The sequence below is a fragment of the Denticeps clupeoides genome, chromosome 3 (genome assembly GCF_900700375.1).
Source record: "Denticeps clupeoides chromosome 3, fDenClu1.1, whole genome shotgun sequence".
Taxonomy (NCBI): domain Eukaryota; kingdom Metazoa; phylum Chordata; class Actinopteri; order Clupeiformes; family Denticipitidae; genus Denticeps; species Denticeps clupeoides.
The window spans coordinates 5807087-5824847 of record NC_041709.1 but is presented as its reverse complement, the minus strand read 5'-3'; the positions used below and the strand labels follow the sequence as shown (position 1 = coordinate 5824847).

Below are 17761 nucleotides of genomic sequence, written 5' to 3'. Positions count from 1 at the left end.
GTTTTCATAAGCTTAAGCAGTAAGACCTTATCTGTCCAGCTGCGGAAGTTGATCTATGGTCTAAAATTCTGATGCTGTGTATGGTTTAGGATGGGCTTGAGCAGAATGGGGACACTTCAGTCTCCACCACAGCTGCTGTTTTCGAAACTTGGTGAACAAAGTAGCCCGGCCTGTATTTTTATTTCTTTTCACTCGGTCTAAGAGTACATTTTAGTGCTCCCTGTATATTTGTCTAGTCGGACACCATAGATATGTTTGTTGACACCTTGGGGACTTAAAGTGGTGCAATATAACATGTTTTATTCATGTCTACCCTAGATAGGTAGGTGGGGGCAATAGAATGTAAAAATAACGTCCGTCCCTGCTACAGCACACGGCGAGACCTCTGCTGAGAGAAAGACGGGCTGTGATTGCACCGCTAAAAGGACATGTAGATGCTTTTATTTTGTGCTGAGCCTGTAGGTGATGAGCAGATGGCTGCTCTGTGTGGAGGCTCATATACAGTCCTGCTCAGCTTGGGCTTTAAAGGATGACCACTCATGCAGGGCCTGGTGGACTGCCGCCCGAGAGGGGGCTGGTGAGACCCTCATTTCATAAGAATGCCCAGGATGAACACATAGAAGGTTATTCCTGCAAGCCAAGACCAGCTTGCCTTGTCCTGGATAAAAAACACCTTTTGTGGAATGACATCAAGGTGCTTGAAGGTGAAGTCAATACCTGAAACTCTTTCTCAGGTTTCTTTCTCTCTTTCTCATGGTAGAGCTCCTTCTGAGTGATCGCTGACTTGTTATTTATGACATTATGCAGTTCCAGAGCAACTTACAATCATTAGTTACAGGGACATTCAGGGTTAAGTGTCATGCTCAGGGAGCAAGACACCCACAGTGGTGGTAAGTGGGGTTTGAACCTGTGACTTTGTTATTTTCAGGTTTGCAGGCGATTGTGTTACCCACTAGACTGCCAGCCCTTTCCCCCTATTGTCCTGCCTTGGATCACTTTTGGTAGGTTAACTTAAAGAACCATGTTCTCTTTCTGGATTGTACAGGAACCCCTGCTTTCACCCCAGCCTTCTGGGATTCCAACTTGTCACTTGCATTACAAGGTTAATGACACTATGGTGCTGTCAGGTCCTCCGCTGGGAACACACTGGTCATTTGGTCAAGAAGGGCAACCTGTATCTGATTATTCTGGGCAGCTGGCATGATCACGTTGGTAAGGTGTTGACTTCTTGAGTTGGTTATTGGTTATGCAAATAAACGGTTTAATGTTGACCTTTTTTGGGTCTGGTATAAATGCAAATAATAAAGGATTGTAACATGACAGCTGTTTCGCCCAGTTTTACCCATCTTGTGTTTCTCTACACATTTGATCTGACTTTGCTTCAATTCAATTATAACTTGAGGTAAGAAGAGGCACACAGTAGTGTAGTTTATTCACTAGTAAAGACAATAACACGATCATACTGTGGGCTGGGAAAGTGAGCCTCCAGTACTGCTCGCCTGGTCCCTCCATCTCTGAAGGTAAAAGGAAGACGCTCATCTAGACTCTTCTCCGTCTTGGCCCCTCGGTGGTGGAATGAACTTCCCCTCGAGGTCAGAACAGCTCAGTCACTGAGCACCTTCAAACGACAGCTCAAGACCTTCCTCTTTAAAGAATATTTAGATTAAATTGTAATTTTCTTGTTGTCAAGTTTTGTGTACAGAATCTACAACAGAGTGAATTAAATAGATGTATTCATAGCTGGGGTCCTAGTGAACCGGAATTGATCTCTTCATCGATGGTAACTTGAAAGCACGTTGTAAGTCGCTCTGGATAAGGGCGTCTGCCAAATGCCGTAAATGTAAATGTAAATGTAAATGTAAGTGATTGTGAAACACAACACAGCACACGGTGACACAACAAAATGTGCCCTCTGCTTTTAACCATCTCCCTTGGTGAGCAGTGGGCAGCCATGACAGGCGGCCGGGGGTGCAGCGTGTGGGGACTTTGCTTTGCTCAGTGGCACCTTGGCAGTTTGGACATGGAACCGACAACCTTTCGATTACGTGTCAGTTTCCTTACCTGCTAGGCCACCACTGCCCTACTCCTAGGAGTAGGACCACTTAGGGAATTTGGCAAATCAGTGAATGACGTTGTCTCACCAGATCTAAGATTATGTTGGCCACATAGAGTCATACAAGTAGCCTATAACATGCATTAAAATGGAACCCCGATCTCTCCTGTGGAAATAGTAAAGTGAAGTGACTGTGAAACATTGCAGCACAGCACACAGCGACACAATTAAATGTGTCCTCTGTATTTAACCATCGTCCTTGGTAAGCAGTGGGCAGCCATGTGTGGGGACAGTGCTTTGGCACATTTACATTTACAGCATTTATCAGACGCCCTTATCCAGAGCGACTTACAATCAGTAGTTACAGGGACAGTCCCCCCCTGGAGCAACTTAGGGTTAAGTGTCTTGCTCAGGGACACAATGTTGGTAAGTGGGATTCGAACCCGGGTCTTCTGGTTCATAGGCGAGTGTGTTACCCACTAGGCTACTACCACCACACACCTCAGTGGCACCTTGGCGGATCGGGATTCGAACCCACGACCTTCTGCCCACTGTTAAATAGTGTGGGGGAACTGTAACATGATAAAACTGGGGTTCAGGATTAATAAGATATATTGTGACGTGCAAAATATACGAGTACGAAGTAGAAATACACGTTTTTGTGCACCTCGGAAGGTTGAAAACGCTACACGGGGAGGTTGACGCGTCTGGAGACGGGTTATGTAAAAACGCGATCGATGCATCAGTCTGGGGCTTTAATTCGGAGAATGCATTAGGCTGCATGAGTGAAAGTTGTGAGAAAGGCGGCCCTCCCTCGTTACAGAGGCGACAGTAAGACCCGGTGGAAACCGCCTCCGCCGCCGCGCCGCCTCCGTCCCCCGCTCGACCCGCCTCGCCTCGCCTCGTCTCGCCTCGACCGAGCGGAGCATCCAGCCCGCGCCGCCGGCCACGCTGCGCCCCCTTCTGCGGCGGTTCAGGTGAAGGAGTGGCGGGGGCGAGGCTGTCGGCCCCGGCGTCATCTGAGATCGGATCCGGGGGATGCTGAAAGTCACTATGCTCTCGTCCAGACCGGCGGCAACTCAGGAGTACTGGATAGATGGGTCGAAGAAGGAGACGCTGGCGGACTACTACGAGCTGGAGGCTGAATTGGGACGGTGAGTGACGGTGCTGGAACCCTGGCTTCTCTTCCACGATGATGATGATGATGATGATGAGTATCCAAGAATATTTCCTAAAAAAATATGCTGCGCTTGCAACTTTGGTGCGTGTATGTGTTATAGCACCAGGCACCAAAGGAAAACATGAAACCGCGAATACATCAACTGGGATCAAATCGATGGAAGTACAGTATATTTACACTGTCCGTAGAGCGTGCGCTGCAAATGAATGTGTACATGTACCAGTTCGTGCCCCAAAAGTAAGGTATGGTGTCATTCATACCACCGTGCTATATTATGTGGTATTTATCAGCCGTGTCAGCTGCCAAGCCTGTCAGCTCAGTTCTCCCTGACCCCTGGCAACAGATCCGGCCGGATACAGAAGCTGAAATATTCTCTGGATCGACCTCCAGTCGCCAGGGAATCTGAAAAAAGCGAAATCAAACAAACAAACAAACAATCAAACAAAACCGTCTCTGTGTTTATGTTGCTACCCACCATTTGTCTCTAGGCTGTGGTTCTTTGTCACTTTACCGAAGACTTGGGGTGTCTTGGTCTTCTTTCACCGTATGCATAAGACAGAATCTGCCGGCACTTCGATGGATGTGTGCATTGCTGACGAATTTGATAATAATGAGTCCCAGAGCAGGAGAACTAGTTTACTGGTGCAGAACCCCTCCTCCATCACCACTACAGCAATGAAGTTCTAGCACCTTACCTTTCCACCGGGGCCATAATTGGGATGCACATCGTCTGCCAGGCAACATTGATTCGCCGATTTGGTCAATAGTGTCTTCATCTGTCACAGTAATAACTGCTGTCGGGTAATGAATTGGAGGTGCGTAACTCTGGACATTTTAAGCACGCGTCCCAATTGTCACTTCAGCTTTGGCTGATGAATTGGCCTCCTGCTGCTGTTATGGCTCTCCTAGAGGTAGATGAAGCCCGAAAGCCCAGGATTTGTTGCTGCGCCCAGTGTGGGAGGAAGAGCCATCAATCGATCTGGCAGTGGCAGAGCCATGCAGTGAACGTGCTGCAGCTCCCCCGTACCTGAGACCGGGTCACATTCACTTTCATCAGTGAGCTATGGATTTTTATAAAAAAAAAATTGTGTGTACTATTTGACGTGTGATGTCTTTTGAGTGGTGAATAAACTGAGTGCATGATGTACCAAGTGAGAAAAGCAGCTTCCTGAAGCTGTGAATGAACATATGTGGCAGAACGGGGCTGCATATGGAGGAAAGCCCAGGGTGAGAAAAAAGCTCTGACTACAAACCTGGCAACCGATGCACGAGGTCTAGTGCACAGACTTAGAAGCAGATCAAAAATGAAACAGAGTTGAAAGATACCTGTGACATGTTGCAAGACAAATTGCTAGATGGTGCTCTGTCCCATTGATCCATCCCCTTGGGCCACATCCTGATGTTACATTTCTAATCACCAGGTTTCTAGCAGGGCTTCTTACTGCTGCTGTAACCCATGGAAACCCGTATGAGCAGTACTGTAAGTTTTATGTATCCGTCACAGACTCCTGGATCACTGTGGTTCCGAGGACAAGCTGAATAACTAATGTAGGTGGTGCCACTTGCTCCTGAGAGAAGTCCCCCACCCTCCTTCTGTCTCTCTTTCTGTCTCTCTCCCTCATTCCCTCCCATGTGATTATATAATTCTGGGCAAGTGGAAGACAGAAACAGGAGCAGCTTGTGTAATGCACACGCCTGCATCCGATCTTTTTTTCTCTCCCTTCGCCTCAAGTGCCTGATGCAGGAGCTCTTGTTTTAACGATTGTTAGAGTAGCCATTATGGCCGTAATTAAATGGCACTTGTTGTAGGTGTCGATTGTTGGCCTGATTGTCATGCATTTTCGGATAAACAGGAACATATAATACGGCACTGTGGACATGCAAACTATATTACGCTGCCCTTGTCCAGTTTGCTTCAAATGGTTTGTTGTTTTCCTGGTGGTGAATTCATAAAATGTTAAAGATCCTTGTTGGTTTCCTGCAATGAGGTCACCTGTCATTACAAGCATGTGGATTTCTTCTTTTTGATTATGCAACAATGAGAAATTGGGTCATTTCCAACCCAACAGTTTTTTTCCAGATAGGGAAACATCTACATGCTTTTCATCAAGCTAGATTTTCCCAAGGAAATTAGTTTACGTCTCCGCATTTGCCTTGAAAGGTTCAGTATTTATGGAATTTCAGTAAGCAAATCAATTGGGCATTTCTGAACAAGGAATATTGCATGAAAGCTCAATTGTTAGGCTTTCCAACTTTTCTCCAACTGACATTGTGTGATTTCTTCACAGATCCTTCATTGTTAATGTGCTTTCAGAAGTGCTCCTCTGCACTGTGGAATTGATATAGTGATTAAATTAGGCCACAGTTGCTATAACTCTGCTGATGTGATGTGCAATTCACTGCCACTTCTGTATTTGAACGAGTGTCAGCCTCTAAATCTGGAGCAGCCCCTGTAATCCAGTTCGGTTTTTCCTGCAAATCCTAAATGAGATTTGACGGGTGAAAAGTTCTCACACCCTAGTCTGAGCAGCTGGTATAGAAGATATCCCAGAAGCCTGCATGGATACCTGCATACACTCCAGTGGCTGTTTGAGGCAGAATCTTAGGAAATCAATAATAACCAAGCACAAAAACAAAAACATAAAAATTTGTTTCTTTGAACAGTAAGATATTTCATCGATTTCATATTTAAAATGTGCTGTTCTCTGGCATGGGAAATTCTGCTTCACGCTGTGCTTAGAGTTTATAAATATACAGTGTGGAAAGCACATTTCAAAATATGGGAACCATTCTGAAAATGCTGTGCTTTTATATAGTTATTAATAACATTTTCACAGACCTTCTGTACGTTTTTTTTCCAACAATGTGATCATCACTTGTGATTGAAGATGGGGGTCTGGTATGGCTCTTGATGAGCTCCCATCTGTTGTCCTGGTGAAGCATTAGTGAAAGTGAAGGCCTCTTTCCTCTGCCACTGAGACTCTGTTCCCCTTCCGCTGTGAGCTGGAGCCAGGTCCACATATCCGCAGATGATGCAGCCAGTCCCCGAGCAGCTCGGTGCAGGAGGACTGGCTGCTCAAAAAAGCCAGGGACTTTTTTTTTATGTGTATTTTTTCACGATAAAATGTGATATTTAGTCGCTTCACAACCATTTCCGGATTTTTCAACAATGGCAAAAAATCCAGGAGAGAACTAATTAAAAATGGGAATCATTCGTCTTCTGAAAACCTGGTGTCAGTAAAATAGGCCAAGAACTGAGGGTACATATGGAACAACATCCTGCCTAGGCTTTCATCAACGGCCTGTAATTGATTTAGCATATTTTTGAACTAGTTAGCAAATGGATGGGGATAGATTCTCAATGAGGTATCTGGTTCATAATAAACTACATTTGCATGTTTGGTCACCAGGATGGCCAAATAATCTTCATCAGGCTTAAGAGCATTAAGCCTCTGACCTTCCCAGTGCATTAGTGTAAGGAAATATGAAATCTGTAAACAAGCATATCCTTTGCCACTAGAGTATGTCCAACACTTAGCGTGACCATTACGTTTCCACTCTCACATCATGCATGGAGACGAGATATCTCATTTATCTTGAATCGTCTGCACAGCCCCGCATTAAGTTTTAATGACCTAATGAAATGGAGCATTGTAAAAATGACTGGGAAGGGGCAGAGACAGAGAGAGAGAAAGACAAAGGATGGTAGTCATCACATCTCTGATTCTGGTTTCAGAGCAGATTTCCAGTTGAGAATATTCCCCTGGTATTTTGCAAAGGTGTTATGCAACATAACAGGGGAGCAGGATCTCCTATTTTGGGAGTAAAAAAAAAAAAATCTGTTTGTGTTTTCTGGCTTGACATGGTAATTATCTGCAGCAGTTTGAGGCCGTAAGCTCTTCACCCTGCTCTCCTGATAACTACTTGCTGGGGCTGACCGTTGGGCTGGGCGGGAGAGATGGAGAGGGGGAAGCTCGGTGGTCTGGCTCTGTACTGGGAGGATCTGTCCCTGCATGGATGCCTAATGAGATCCCAGATGCTTGTCTCAGAACGGAGGATCGGTCCCATCCCAGGCCTTTTTCAAATTTCATTAGCTGAGCCCTCTAACCCAATTTCATTTCTTTGTACATTCGGATGTGCACCAGACTCCTCTACATTCAGTTGGCAGAAGACACTCTGGAATTCTACACAGACGTGCCCCTGTAGCTACTAGTGATAAATTAAGAGAAGGGATTAACTTGCTAATTAATAAGAGTCAATTTGCCCTGGTCCAGGAGTTACCGCCAAGGTGCCACTGAGCAAGGTACCGTCCCCACACACTGCTCCCCGGGCACCTTTCATAGCTGCCCATGTGTCCACAAAGGACACATTTCACTGTGTGCACTGGGAGCTGTGCTGTGATGTGTCACGTGTGACAAATAATCACTTTCAATACCTTCAATACAATACCAATCTAGCTCTGGTCTATAAAGTCCATAAAACCCCACCTGGGGGCCAATAGCATTGGTACTTAGACATGGCAGCTTGACATGGCAGCTTTTTTGATGCTGCCCTTCATACAGACATGTTGTGGCACCCTGGTCTGTGAATTGTCTGGATTCTCCTTGTCCTCTTTGTCCAGCGGCACCAGGGACACTTCACCTTCATTTCAGATTGCATTCAATGCATTTCATGCTTTTGGCAATTATATTTTTGTGGTAGCTGTGGTACCGTTTTGCAGTACCTTCATTAAGCATCTCAATTTGCCTCAATTTTTATTATGAGTTCTTTGCAGTTTGCACAGTAAGTAAGTTGCAGACTTATGCAGACTTATGCATTAACAATATAAATGCATCAGCAATGGTGTGCCAGCTTGTCCTGTGTGTGTTTCTGATACAGTCTTCACCGCAGGAATGAAAGAGCGTGACACTGGCTTCTTATAAAACTTCTTAATTGCAATCTTTACGTCTTCCACAGCTCTGATCACTGTTTTCCATTTTAATGCACATCGCATGGCCACAATACGTATCCATTTACAAGTAGACTCAAAACTGATTAGAAAAGATTGGACCTCTGAAAAAAAGTCATATCTATGTCACATTAAAAGGAAGAAATTACATTAGAGTTGCTTCAGCCTGGTAATATGAACGTAGCCATTATCTCCATAATTGTAGGTCTGCTGCAGAGATAAATAAGTCACCATTGAAGGATGGCAACACTCAGTGCTGTACCTCATGACAACATTGTGTCAGTGTTTGGGATGAGCTGGTTTTTGTTCATTTATTTAGTTTTGCTTGTCTGTTAACAGGGGGGCAACGTCGGTGGTCTACAGATGTTGCCAGAAAGGTACTCAGAAGCCATATGCAGTAAAGCTGCTGAAGAAGACGGTAAGCAGTCGGTTCCAGCCTGGCACTGTTCTTCAGTAATTGGTGTCAGTCGAGTGTGCTGTGAAGGTGCTGCTTACCTGCTTGTTTTTTTCACTGCATGACATGAAGATTTGACGTGTCAAAATGCAGCCGTTTTCTTTCCGGCTATTCTAGTGTGCAAGACTCAGTCCAACTACCATGCTTTTGCCCATGCAGGTGGACAAGAAGATTGTACGAACGGAAATTGGCGTCTTACTGCGGCTCTCCCACCCCAACATTGTAGGTTTTTAAAGAGTGAACTCCAAATGTGTCAGACTGTATTGTTCTCATAACACTCCCAGGACCTTAATGCACCCAGGGACCCATTCTGTGTATTTATTCAGTGTAGTTACAGCGTTAATAACATGTAGCGACATCATAACAAAATAGGCGCTGTCTGTGGTGCTGATTCCTGGATTGTGACACCTTTGTGATTCTCCCCTAGATTAAACTGAAGGAGATTTTTGAGACCCCCGCTGAGATCAGCCTGGTTCTTGAACTCGTCACTGGAGGGGAGCTATTTGACAGGTTTGTTATCTGTTGTGAAGATTTTTTTTTTTTAGAAACCATGCTTGTCTTTTTCCAGGTGACATTATAAATACATTAGGGATTTGTACCTTTTTCTTGCACGGACAGAATTCCCAACTAGCACTTTTCTTATGAGTAAATAAATAAACAGACCCTTATAGGCGTATTAGTTTTCAGTGTCACTCGAGAAAGGAGCGCTAAACGGAGCTGCCTGATCAATGTGCATTCCAGGTGAGTAAGTATACACGGCCGGAAGATTTTATTGTCACAGTTTTATTATGTACTGCATTAAACAGAAGTCCAGCTGAATGAATCTGATGGGAAAGCAAATATCACATGTCACATGTCACATGTGACACATGTCAGCGCTTTTTAATGGGTCATTGTCTCAAATATACATTCATAAATTAATAACATGCCTATTAATAATCCAAGTATTTATACACAGAGAATGTGATTGGATAAGGGATTAGTATTTCTCTGTATTTCTATAAATTAACTGATTGACTTGATTGACGTTCACTGTTGTCAAATTATGTTCCCTGCATTATGAGACTAGAAAGCACAGTGCACAGCTAGGAAGTTGTGGCTAGGTCGTCCTCTCTGTCCTCCTCTCAATGGCCACCCATGCCTTCTTCTTGGAGTGTATTTCATTCCAGTTACCCAGGGTGTGACGTTAGTAGACAAGCGCTCAGGCTTATTTGCGTCTCCTAGCGGCACTAACAGTCAGTATCAGGTATCCCTTTGCTTGTGAACATCTGTGCATGCTGTTTTTATCTATTCTGTGAAAGCTGTATTATTTATGTGCGCGAATGAGTCACTTCAGACAAACAAAGACATGCAGCTGCCGCTGAGACTCCCTCTGCTTTCTTGTTGCAAGGTCCACTGATTTGAAGGGAGTGATGAGCTGTGCACTGTGCTAACGTAGTTGTCTGCATTGCTTTTTGCAGGGTTGTCGAGAAGGGCTATTACAGTGAACGGGATGCTGCTGACGCTGTCAAGCAAGTGTTGGAGGCCGTGGCGGTGAGTCTGTGCTGCTGTGTGTTTCAGTAAGCAACCCCCCCCCCTTCCTGACCAGGAGCTTCATCGCCGCTCAGCCACACAGGGATATGCTATGATCGTGGCACTGTGCTCTCAGACGGCCCGTAGGTGGTCACTTCCTCCCTTCTCCCTTCCTGTCCCCTATGTGTTCGCCCACTCGCAGATCTCTGCCGTCACTGTGGCTTGTTGACTAGAGGAGGCTGGCTGATCAAGGCTGAGGCTCCCCCACAGTTTCCCAGCATCCCCCCAACACAGACTACCGAGATCTTCTGTGTTATGTAAACCATAAATGTTTTAATTTTACAAAAATGAAACGGCTGAGAGCAGGTTGAGACCTTTTTCTCTAGCTAGTGCTTGAATGGGGGAGGTATTAGTTTTGTGTACGTTACCTTTTTCAGTCCGGCTTCCTTTTGCCAAGTGGCCTTCGTTGTTCAAAGATTGTTGTTGCCAAGGAGATGACATAGTAAGACAGACAGGAATTTTCATGCGTGGAGCGCTTACCCCACTGGGGTTGAGAAGGGGAGCAAATCAGACAGGAAAAACATGAAGCTTTGAAAAGTGACATGTTTATATTTGCAAATTTATCATAATATCAGTTCCTGTGGCACTTTTTACACGAGGAGCACATTTTGTCTCTCACTCCCAACAAAAAGCCCTTATTGGTTTTGAATATTCTGGCCTGCTCTTCTGCCCTGCTCAGGATACATGTTTGTAATATGCTTAAATTGAACATATCTAATAGCATGCACACACACACTGGATGTATGTATGTGTGTATATATATATATACAAACACACATATACATGAGTGAATAGCAAATGTAGTCAGTAGCAGTGATGTTACAAAAGGAATTCTGTTCTTACTAGCCTGCTGACACTGTTAGCAAAATTGCACAATTTGATGTTCGATTCAGGTGGTTTCCCACCACACATTCAGCAGGGGAACATTCAGGAACTTAAATAACTTCCCCGCTTTTTCCGGGTAGCTGTTGGTAGCAGGCTATCTACACATACATGATGTTAAAAGGACAGACACACATTTTGCCTACGGTTTTTTCCCATTTTTAATAAAATTGGGCTGTGACTATATTCCTACAAGTCTTGTACAGTCTTGTAAATGTCTGCCATGATGCTTTGGGCATTTGGCAGCTTATGAGGCCTTTCCCCTCACCATGGAGATGTTAGTGTTTTGGGTCAGTTGCTGGTGTGTTACCATGGCCAACTTGCCAAAACAAATCTTGCAAAGCTGCCGTGAGAATGGCAGCCCTCAGCCAGAAAGAGACAATGAAATAGAGAGCGGGATAAACAGGGATGGATAGTGAGGGCGTCTTATATGTGTCAGTCCCACTAAGCTTAACACGCAAAGGGAGAATTCCCCTCCGGCAAAGTGGAAATGATCACAATAATTGGTGTGGTTGAATGTGATGCATCATGCTGAACCCTCAGAAACAGGCATTGCAACAGCCCACCTCATATCTCACCTGCCAGTCTGTGAAATCCACCTAGAAGCATTGGGAAGAACGGGTGGCCCTGCAGGGGGGATTACAAATGACATATTGGATTTTTTTGTATGTTGTTTACCACAAGCTTTGTGAAAAATTATGCCCAGCTTGGAGTTGAATCTATGATGATTTACTGTCATAAACCTGACTGTGCTCCAGGTCCATGTTCCGGACCAAAGTTTTGTCTAATGTCACCCTGATTAATATAAATGTCTCCTCATTGTGTCTTGTCCTTGTCGGGTCATTTGGTTTTTACCTTGTCCTGTGTGTCATGTTTCAAGTAAATCCCATGATTTTGAGAGTTGTATGAATGCGTCATTCCGGCCCCGTCCTGCCATCGTGACAGTTACAGTTTCTTTAAAGGTCTGAGAGGTGCAGTATTTCAGTTACGTATATAAGCTTTTTTTTTAATTCAACAATGTTTAGTATTGTGTTACCACAGTAACTAAATGGTAAGCACACATTAAGGAGTTAATGTGAGATGACTGCCTGAGCAGACTGTGAGCTATGGTCTTCTCCACATGTAGTCATGGCAGAGATAGCAGAGATTGTCTGTTTTCCAAGGCTGCCCATTCAATCAAAATTTCAGGAACCATGCACATTATACAAATCAGGCTCAAAATTTAGCATTTTACTTCTGATTTTACTTCCTAATTTTTAAAGTGCCAAAGATTTAACTTTCTACAAGCATGGAAGTGAGCAGTTTGAGTCATAAAAGTTGTAGATGTGGCCTGATGCCATTTCCAGTGCTCCTGTTGAAGAGCTCTCTAAATCCTGGCCAGCCTGCGATAATCACACTCCCCACGACTCCTCAAATTATCATCTCTGTAAAGGTGACCGCCCGGCTCCCCCTGTAACCAAGCAGACTTTTATGGCTCTGTTTAATGAGTTACCATGGTAACCCTCCTGACCGAGGCACCTGCTTATGAAATGCGCATATGCATTGAGCCCTGTGGTGGTAATTGTCCTAATCACCATAATCTCAATGAAGCCACTGAACCATTACAATATTGTGACAGGTACCTGATAGCATTGTTTTCCACCTGAAAGGGATTTTAGATCAGCCAAACATATTACTTATTTATGTTCTTCAGAATGTACAGAAGTACTGGGAGGGGCAGTTATTACAGAGCCACACAGTGTATTGTAGGTTGGTGCTGAAACCCTTCACTGAGCCCTGAGATACTTCATATGTCAAAGAGATTAAATTTCTGATGCGCCTCAGCATTTTCTGAGCCTGAGGATAAAAACCTAACCAGGCCACTGTAATAGGACATGAATGTATGCAGGGGTTAACACTGCCAATGTTTTATTAAAGAGCAGGGCAAAGATTGGCCGCAGGCAATTAATGATGACTGCACAGACAGGTTTCAGCAAATGTGACCCATTGATATAGGAGAAGGAGGCTCTTTGATCAGAACAGCCCGGATTTGTATCTAATAAAAAAGACAAGCTATTACTGAAAATAAATTGTTGGTTTTACTTTTTAACATTACTTTCAGAATAACACACTGCCCATTGTCTGGATATAGATATTTCTAATGATTTCCAACAGAAATCATTTCTATACATATTTAAATACATAATGTTATGAATGTGTTATTAATATTATACACATTAACATTAAAACCTTTCCCTCATTTGTGTGTCTTCCTTTACATTAAATTTTTTCGCAATGTTTCAGTAATTCCAATAATTTCCGGCTTATCATACATTTGGTTGTTTGTACTTTAAAGGATTATGAGTACTGCATGAAAGACACTGGCCTCCTATAAAATACAGGTAGTACAGAATAGTGCTCAGCTTCATCTTGTGTTCTTGTCTCTTTGCAGTACCTTCATGAGAATGGAGTGGTGCACCGGGACCTGAAACCTGAGAACCTCTTATATGCCACTTCAGCACCAGACGCTCCCCTCAAGATAGGTAGGCTACTCAGCAGGGTTCCATTGAGTGGAAGGTTGCTATTAACACAAAGCACCAGCGCTGCACCTGTGATGCCGCCGTTCATGTGAAATGATGAATGATGCTGCTTGTCTGTTTCAGCTGATTTTGGCCTGTCAAAAATCATAGATGATCAGGTCACAATGAAGACAGTGTGTGGGACTCCGGGGTATTGTGGTATGTCATTTGTAGAAGCCCACTTTCTCTCATGCAGTACAATGGATGAATGCAATACGTAAGATACAACAGACTGAATTAGAGCACTACAGCAACATATCTCATTGTATGGAATGATTACATATTTGGCTGTTTTCAATTGAAATATTTCTTTAGTAAACACATAAGTCCTGCAACTGGAATGAAAGTATACATTCTGCTTTCTTAATTCTGCTTTCATATCATTTTTCATTTCCTTTTTTCCTGTCCAGCTCCAGAGATTCTGCGGGGATGTGCGTATGGACCTGAAGTTGACATGTGGTCTGTGGGAGTTATCACGTACATACTGTGAGCGACAAGGCTCTCAGCACACCCATAAACTTACTCTCTGCATCCCTCTGCATTTTGGCTTCACAGTCTGCATTCAAGCTTCCTATGCAGACTGACCTGACTCTGGCTTATTAGGCTGCATTGTATAATTTTAGCTGTGTTGACAGTGGGCAAAGATCATAATCTTTTCTATATTATGATTTGCAGCACTTTGCTGCCATGTAGCTGCAGCATGATGCAGACCAACACCCCCCCACCCCACATTACCTAATATAATTATGCTATCTTACACTCTCCCACACCATACATAACAGGCTGGTACATTAACGTCAGTTTAACTGAATACAAGCACAGCGAGTGCATTTCTCAGCTTCATTATGCCTTCCTGTTGCCATGATGATGTTCCAAATGCTGGCCAGTCTTCAGCTGTGTATGGGAATGTGTCTTAGAAACGTGTGGGCAGTACAAATAATAAAAACTCTTTATCTTGCCTAACATGACCTCTCAAGAACCAGGTGCTTGGTTTTTCCTTCAATAAACATATTTATTATTTATTACCCTAAATATTATAGGGTGAACACATTTTAAGTAGATGGGGTTTGAAATGAAATACTCACTGAATCTACCTTGGCAATATTGAAGTGCTAATTTTAGGGTGCAAATTATAACGCTGTGTTTTGGGAATGTTAAAGGAAATCTCTGGCCGTCAGACAGCGTATTGTTGTAATGTTGCATTTTACACGCAAAAATCACAAACAGCATGCAAAACAAAAATTAGTAGCTGCATGGAGACATACGTCAAATGTGGAGTGCTGTTGTCTTCTCACGTCAGATGTTAGAGGGAAATCCTGCAGCAGCTTCCTTGAGTTTCACAGCCAACACCGGGAATCTCTCTGTCTTTTGCCTCCAGGCTGTGTGGCTTTGAGCCCTTCTTCGATGACAGAGGAGACCAGTACATGTTCAAGCGGATCCTGAACTGTGAATATGAGTTTGTCTCCCCCTGGTGGGACAACGTGTCCCTCAACGCCAAGGACCTTGTGAGTGAGCTGAGCTCTACAGTACAACATTGTGGAGTTAGAATGACTAAGTGAGCTTCTGAGTTAGGTTAGGTTTCTGTGGTTACTACTTACTCCGCTAATTACAGCGTGGACTTCATAATGTTGCCAAAACTGGTGCAATCTGCTCGCAAAAGAAACTCATTTGCTCGGTTGCCTTAGAGCAGCAGGATTTGTCCAGTGAAAGGCCCTTTTTGTCTCTCTGCAGTAACTGGACCGGGGTCTTGTTACACAAAGACTGCACAGTAATCAACGGACTCAATCATGACATTCTAGCGGTCGACTTAGTCAGCAGACCGTGCACTGGCTAGTTGTGTGCCAATTTCCCAAGTTCATGTCATTGCATTTTCCTATTACTGATGGCCATCTACATTTACATTTACAGCATTTATCCAGAGTGACTTACAATCACTAGTTACAGGGACAGTCCCCCCCGGAGCAACTTAGTGTTAAGTTTCTTTGCTCAGGGACACAATGGTAGTAAGTGGGATTTGAACCTGTGTCTTCTGGTTCATACTACCACCCATCATCTATAATTCCCTTAAGAATTTATATAATGTTGTATTGCATTATGTAGTGTCACTCTTATACCCTTATTTCTCCCTAAAATCCACATTTACAGAGAAGTGTCTTACTCAGTATGTCATGTTCAAAACTGCAATAAAAAAAAAAAAAAAAAGCCTGACTGACAAAGTTACTTTTTTGTTGCCTACAGGTGAAGAAGCTGATTGTCCAGGATCCAAAGAAACGCCTTTCCACCATGCAGGCACTGCAGCACCCATGGGTGACAGGGAAAGCAGTTAACTGTGCCCATATGGACACAGCTCAGAAGAAGCTCCAAGAGTTCAATGCACGCAGAAAGCTTAAGGTAGGAAGAATCTGCCAAGCATCAATTTATACGAATGTTGTTGTTTTTTTGACTTGGTTAAATATAATTTGTCTTTTACCTGTTGAAGCATGTTAAGGTTTTTGGAAAAAAGTCCAGTTCATAATGTAGGCTACTGAACAGATAAAAATCTGTCACGATTTTATAGGCGGCGGTCAAAGCGGTAGTGGCATCCTCCCGACTGGGCAGCGCCAGCAGCCACAGCAACAACGGAAGCACTGATGGCAGCAGGAACAACTGCAGTCACTCTCCCGTTCAGGAGGGGCCGGTGGAGAGCGAGTCGCACGACAGTGAGTCCCAGACTCAAGCGGATGGTTCATAAACCAGCATCTCAGCGCTGCAAGACGTCGCCCTTCCGAGTACGGCTGAGAAACAGAGGGCCTTACGGGCGTTTCAGGAGCATCTCCCCGCGTGCTGTGAAAACAGGACTGAAGACTTTGCTTGGCTAAAGTGCATGTGTGACTTTTATTCCTCTAAAAAGAATGACTTGACGTGTTTCCGTAACAGGCCAACAAGTATTTGAAGTAAAAGAGAAATGTTTATCCTGTTTTTCAACGTTCATGTCCTGCCCCGACTTGGGGGTTTCATAGAGGCAGTGAATGTTCTGCAGCCAAAAGACACAACGTGAGAACCACTAGTATCCATCTCTTTTAATGTATGACCAGGCACCAGTTTTAAACCTAAAGTGCTCTGAAGCACAGTTTGTGTTTGCTGCTTCGTTCTGAAAAGTGTTTTTTAAGAGTTTACAGAATATGATTAGATTTATATGCAATACTCATTCTGTTTATGATATGGATGTTGCAGATAACACATGACTATTAAACTGTACCTTTACTAGGACTTTATAGCAGAATGCCTTATATTATTAACTTTTTACACATTTGTAGTGACGTATTTCGTAAATAAGAGTAAGGTTTGGGGAAATTGTGCTGAAAAGGTTTTCTTAATAATTAAGCTGTAGGGACATATAGAAAGGATATTTTTGCAGCCAATCACACACGATGGAATTCCAGGTTAGTGCCAATGTAGACACACCTTAACTTCAACCAGGGGTGGAAGTAATTTTTTTATTTTAAATTCTTGCCAGTACAGGTACCTTCACTGTTTTTAATTGTTCCATCTCTCCTCGGCTTCATGCAGCCTTGGAAAAAAATCTATATTTTAATGCCTGTATGGAATAAAAGTACATTTAAAACACTTTACCTTGTGTGTAACAAACGTTTTGGCAGCTTTTGGAGCTGCTTGTTGCTCTTTCCATTAGTGTGTGTCGGCACTGAATCTACTTTCACCCCAGACTTTAACCCACAATAATGCTGCACTTGAAAGGCAAAAAAGTTATAGGCCATGTTAAGCACAGCACAGCTAAAGTAACAAATTATGCTCATCAATCATAACGGAATTTCTGACAAAGAAAGGAACAAAAAGGGGAGTCTTTTCATTTTTTTTAAATGTACTCATAGCATGTTTTATTGTAAGGGAATGTTGCTGGTGAATTGTTTAATTAGGCATACAAGGAATGTGTACATCGGCAATGGTCAATGTTTTGCATGAAACTGCTGCAACTGTCTTTGGGGGAAAAAAATTCACTGTATGTAACCTTACTGACAAAACGAAATGTATGTTACTTTTAAAGTCAGATGAGCACCATGTATATATATATATGTATACAGTACAGGCCAAAAGTTTGAACAAACCGTCTCATTCA

The 17761-nt window shown here is 43.5% G+C and overlaps 1 protein-coding gene across 1 annotated transcript; it reads left to right on the top strand.

The window, feature by feature from the left end:
• Positions 1 to 2818: 2818 nt before the first annotated feature.
• On the top strand, positions 2819 to 17749 carry camk4 (calcium/calmodulin-dependent protein kinase IV). The gene is made up of 11 exons (XM_028974890.1): positions 2819 to 3207; positions 8521 to 8599; positions 8795 to 8857; positions 9063 to 9145; positions 10096 to 10168; positions 13521 to 13611; positions 13732 to 13806; positions 14058 to 14133; positions 15026 to 15152; positions 15886 to 16038; positions 16205 to 17749. The coding sequence occupies exons 1-11, from the start codon at positions 3092 to 3094 to the stop codon at positions 16376 to 16378; spliced, it is 1110 nt and encodes a 369-aa protein (XP_028830723.1). The 5' UTR covers positions 2819 to 3091; the 3' UTR covers positions 16379 to 17749.
• The last annotated feature ends 12 nt before the right edge of the window (positions 17750 to 17761 follow it).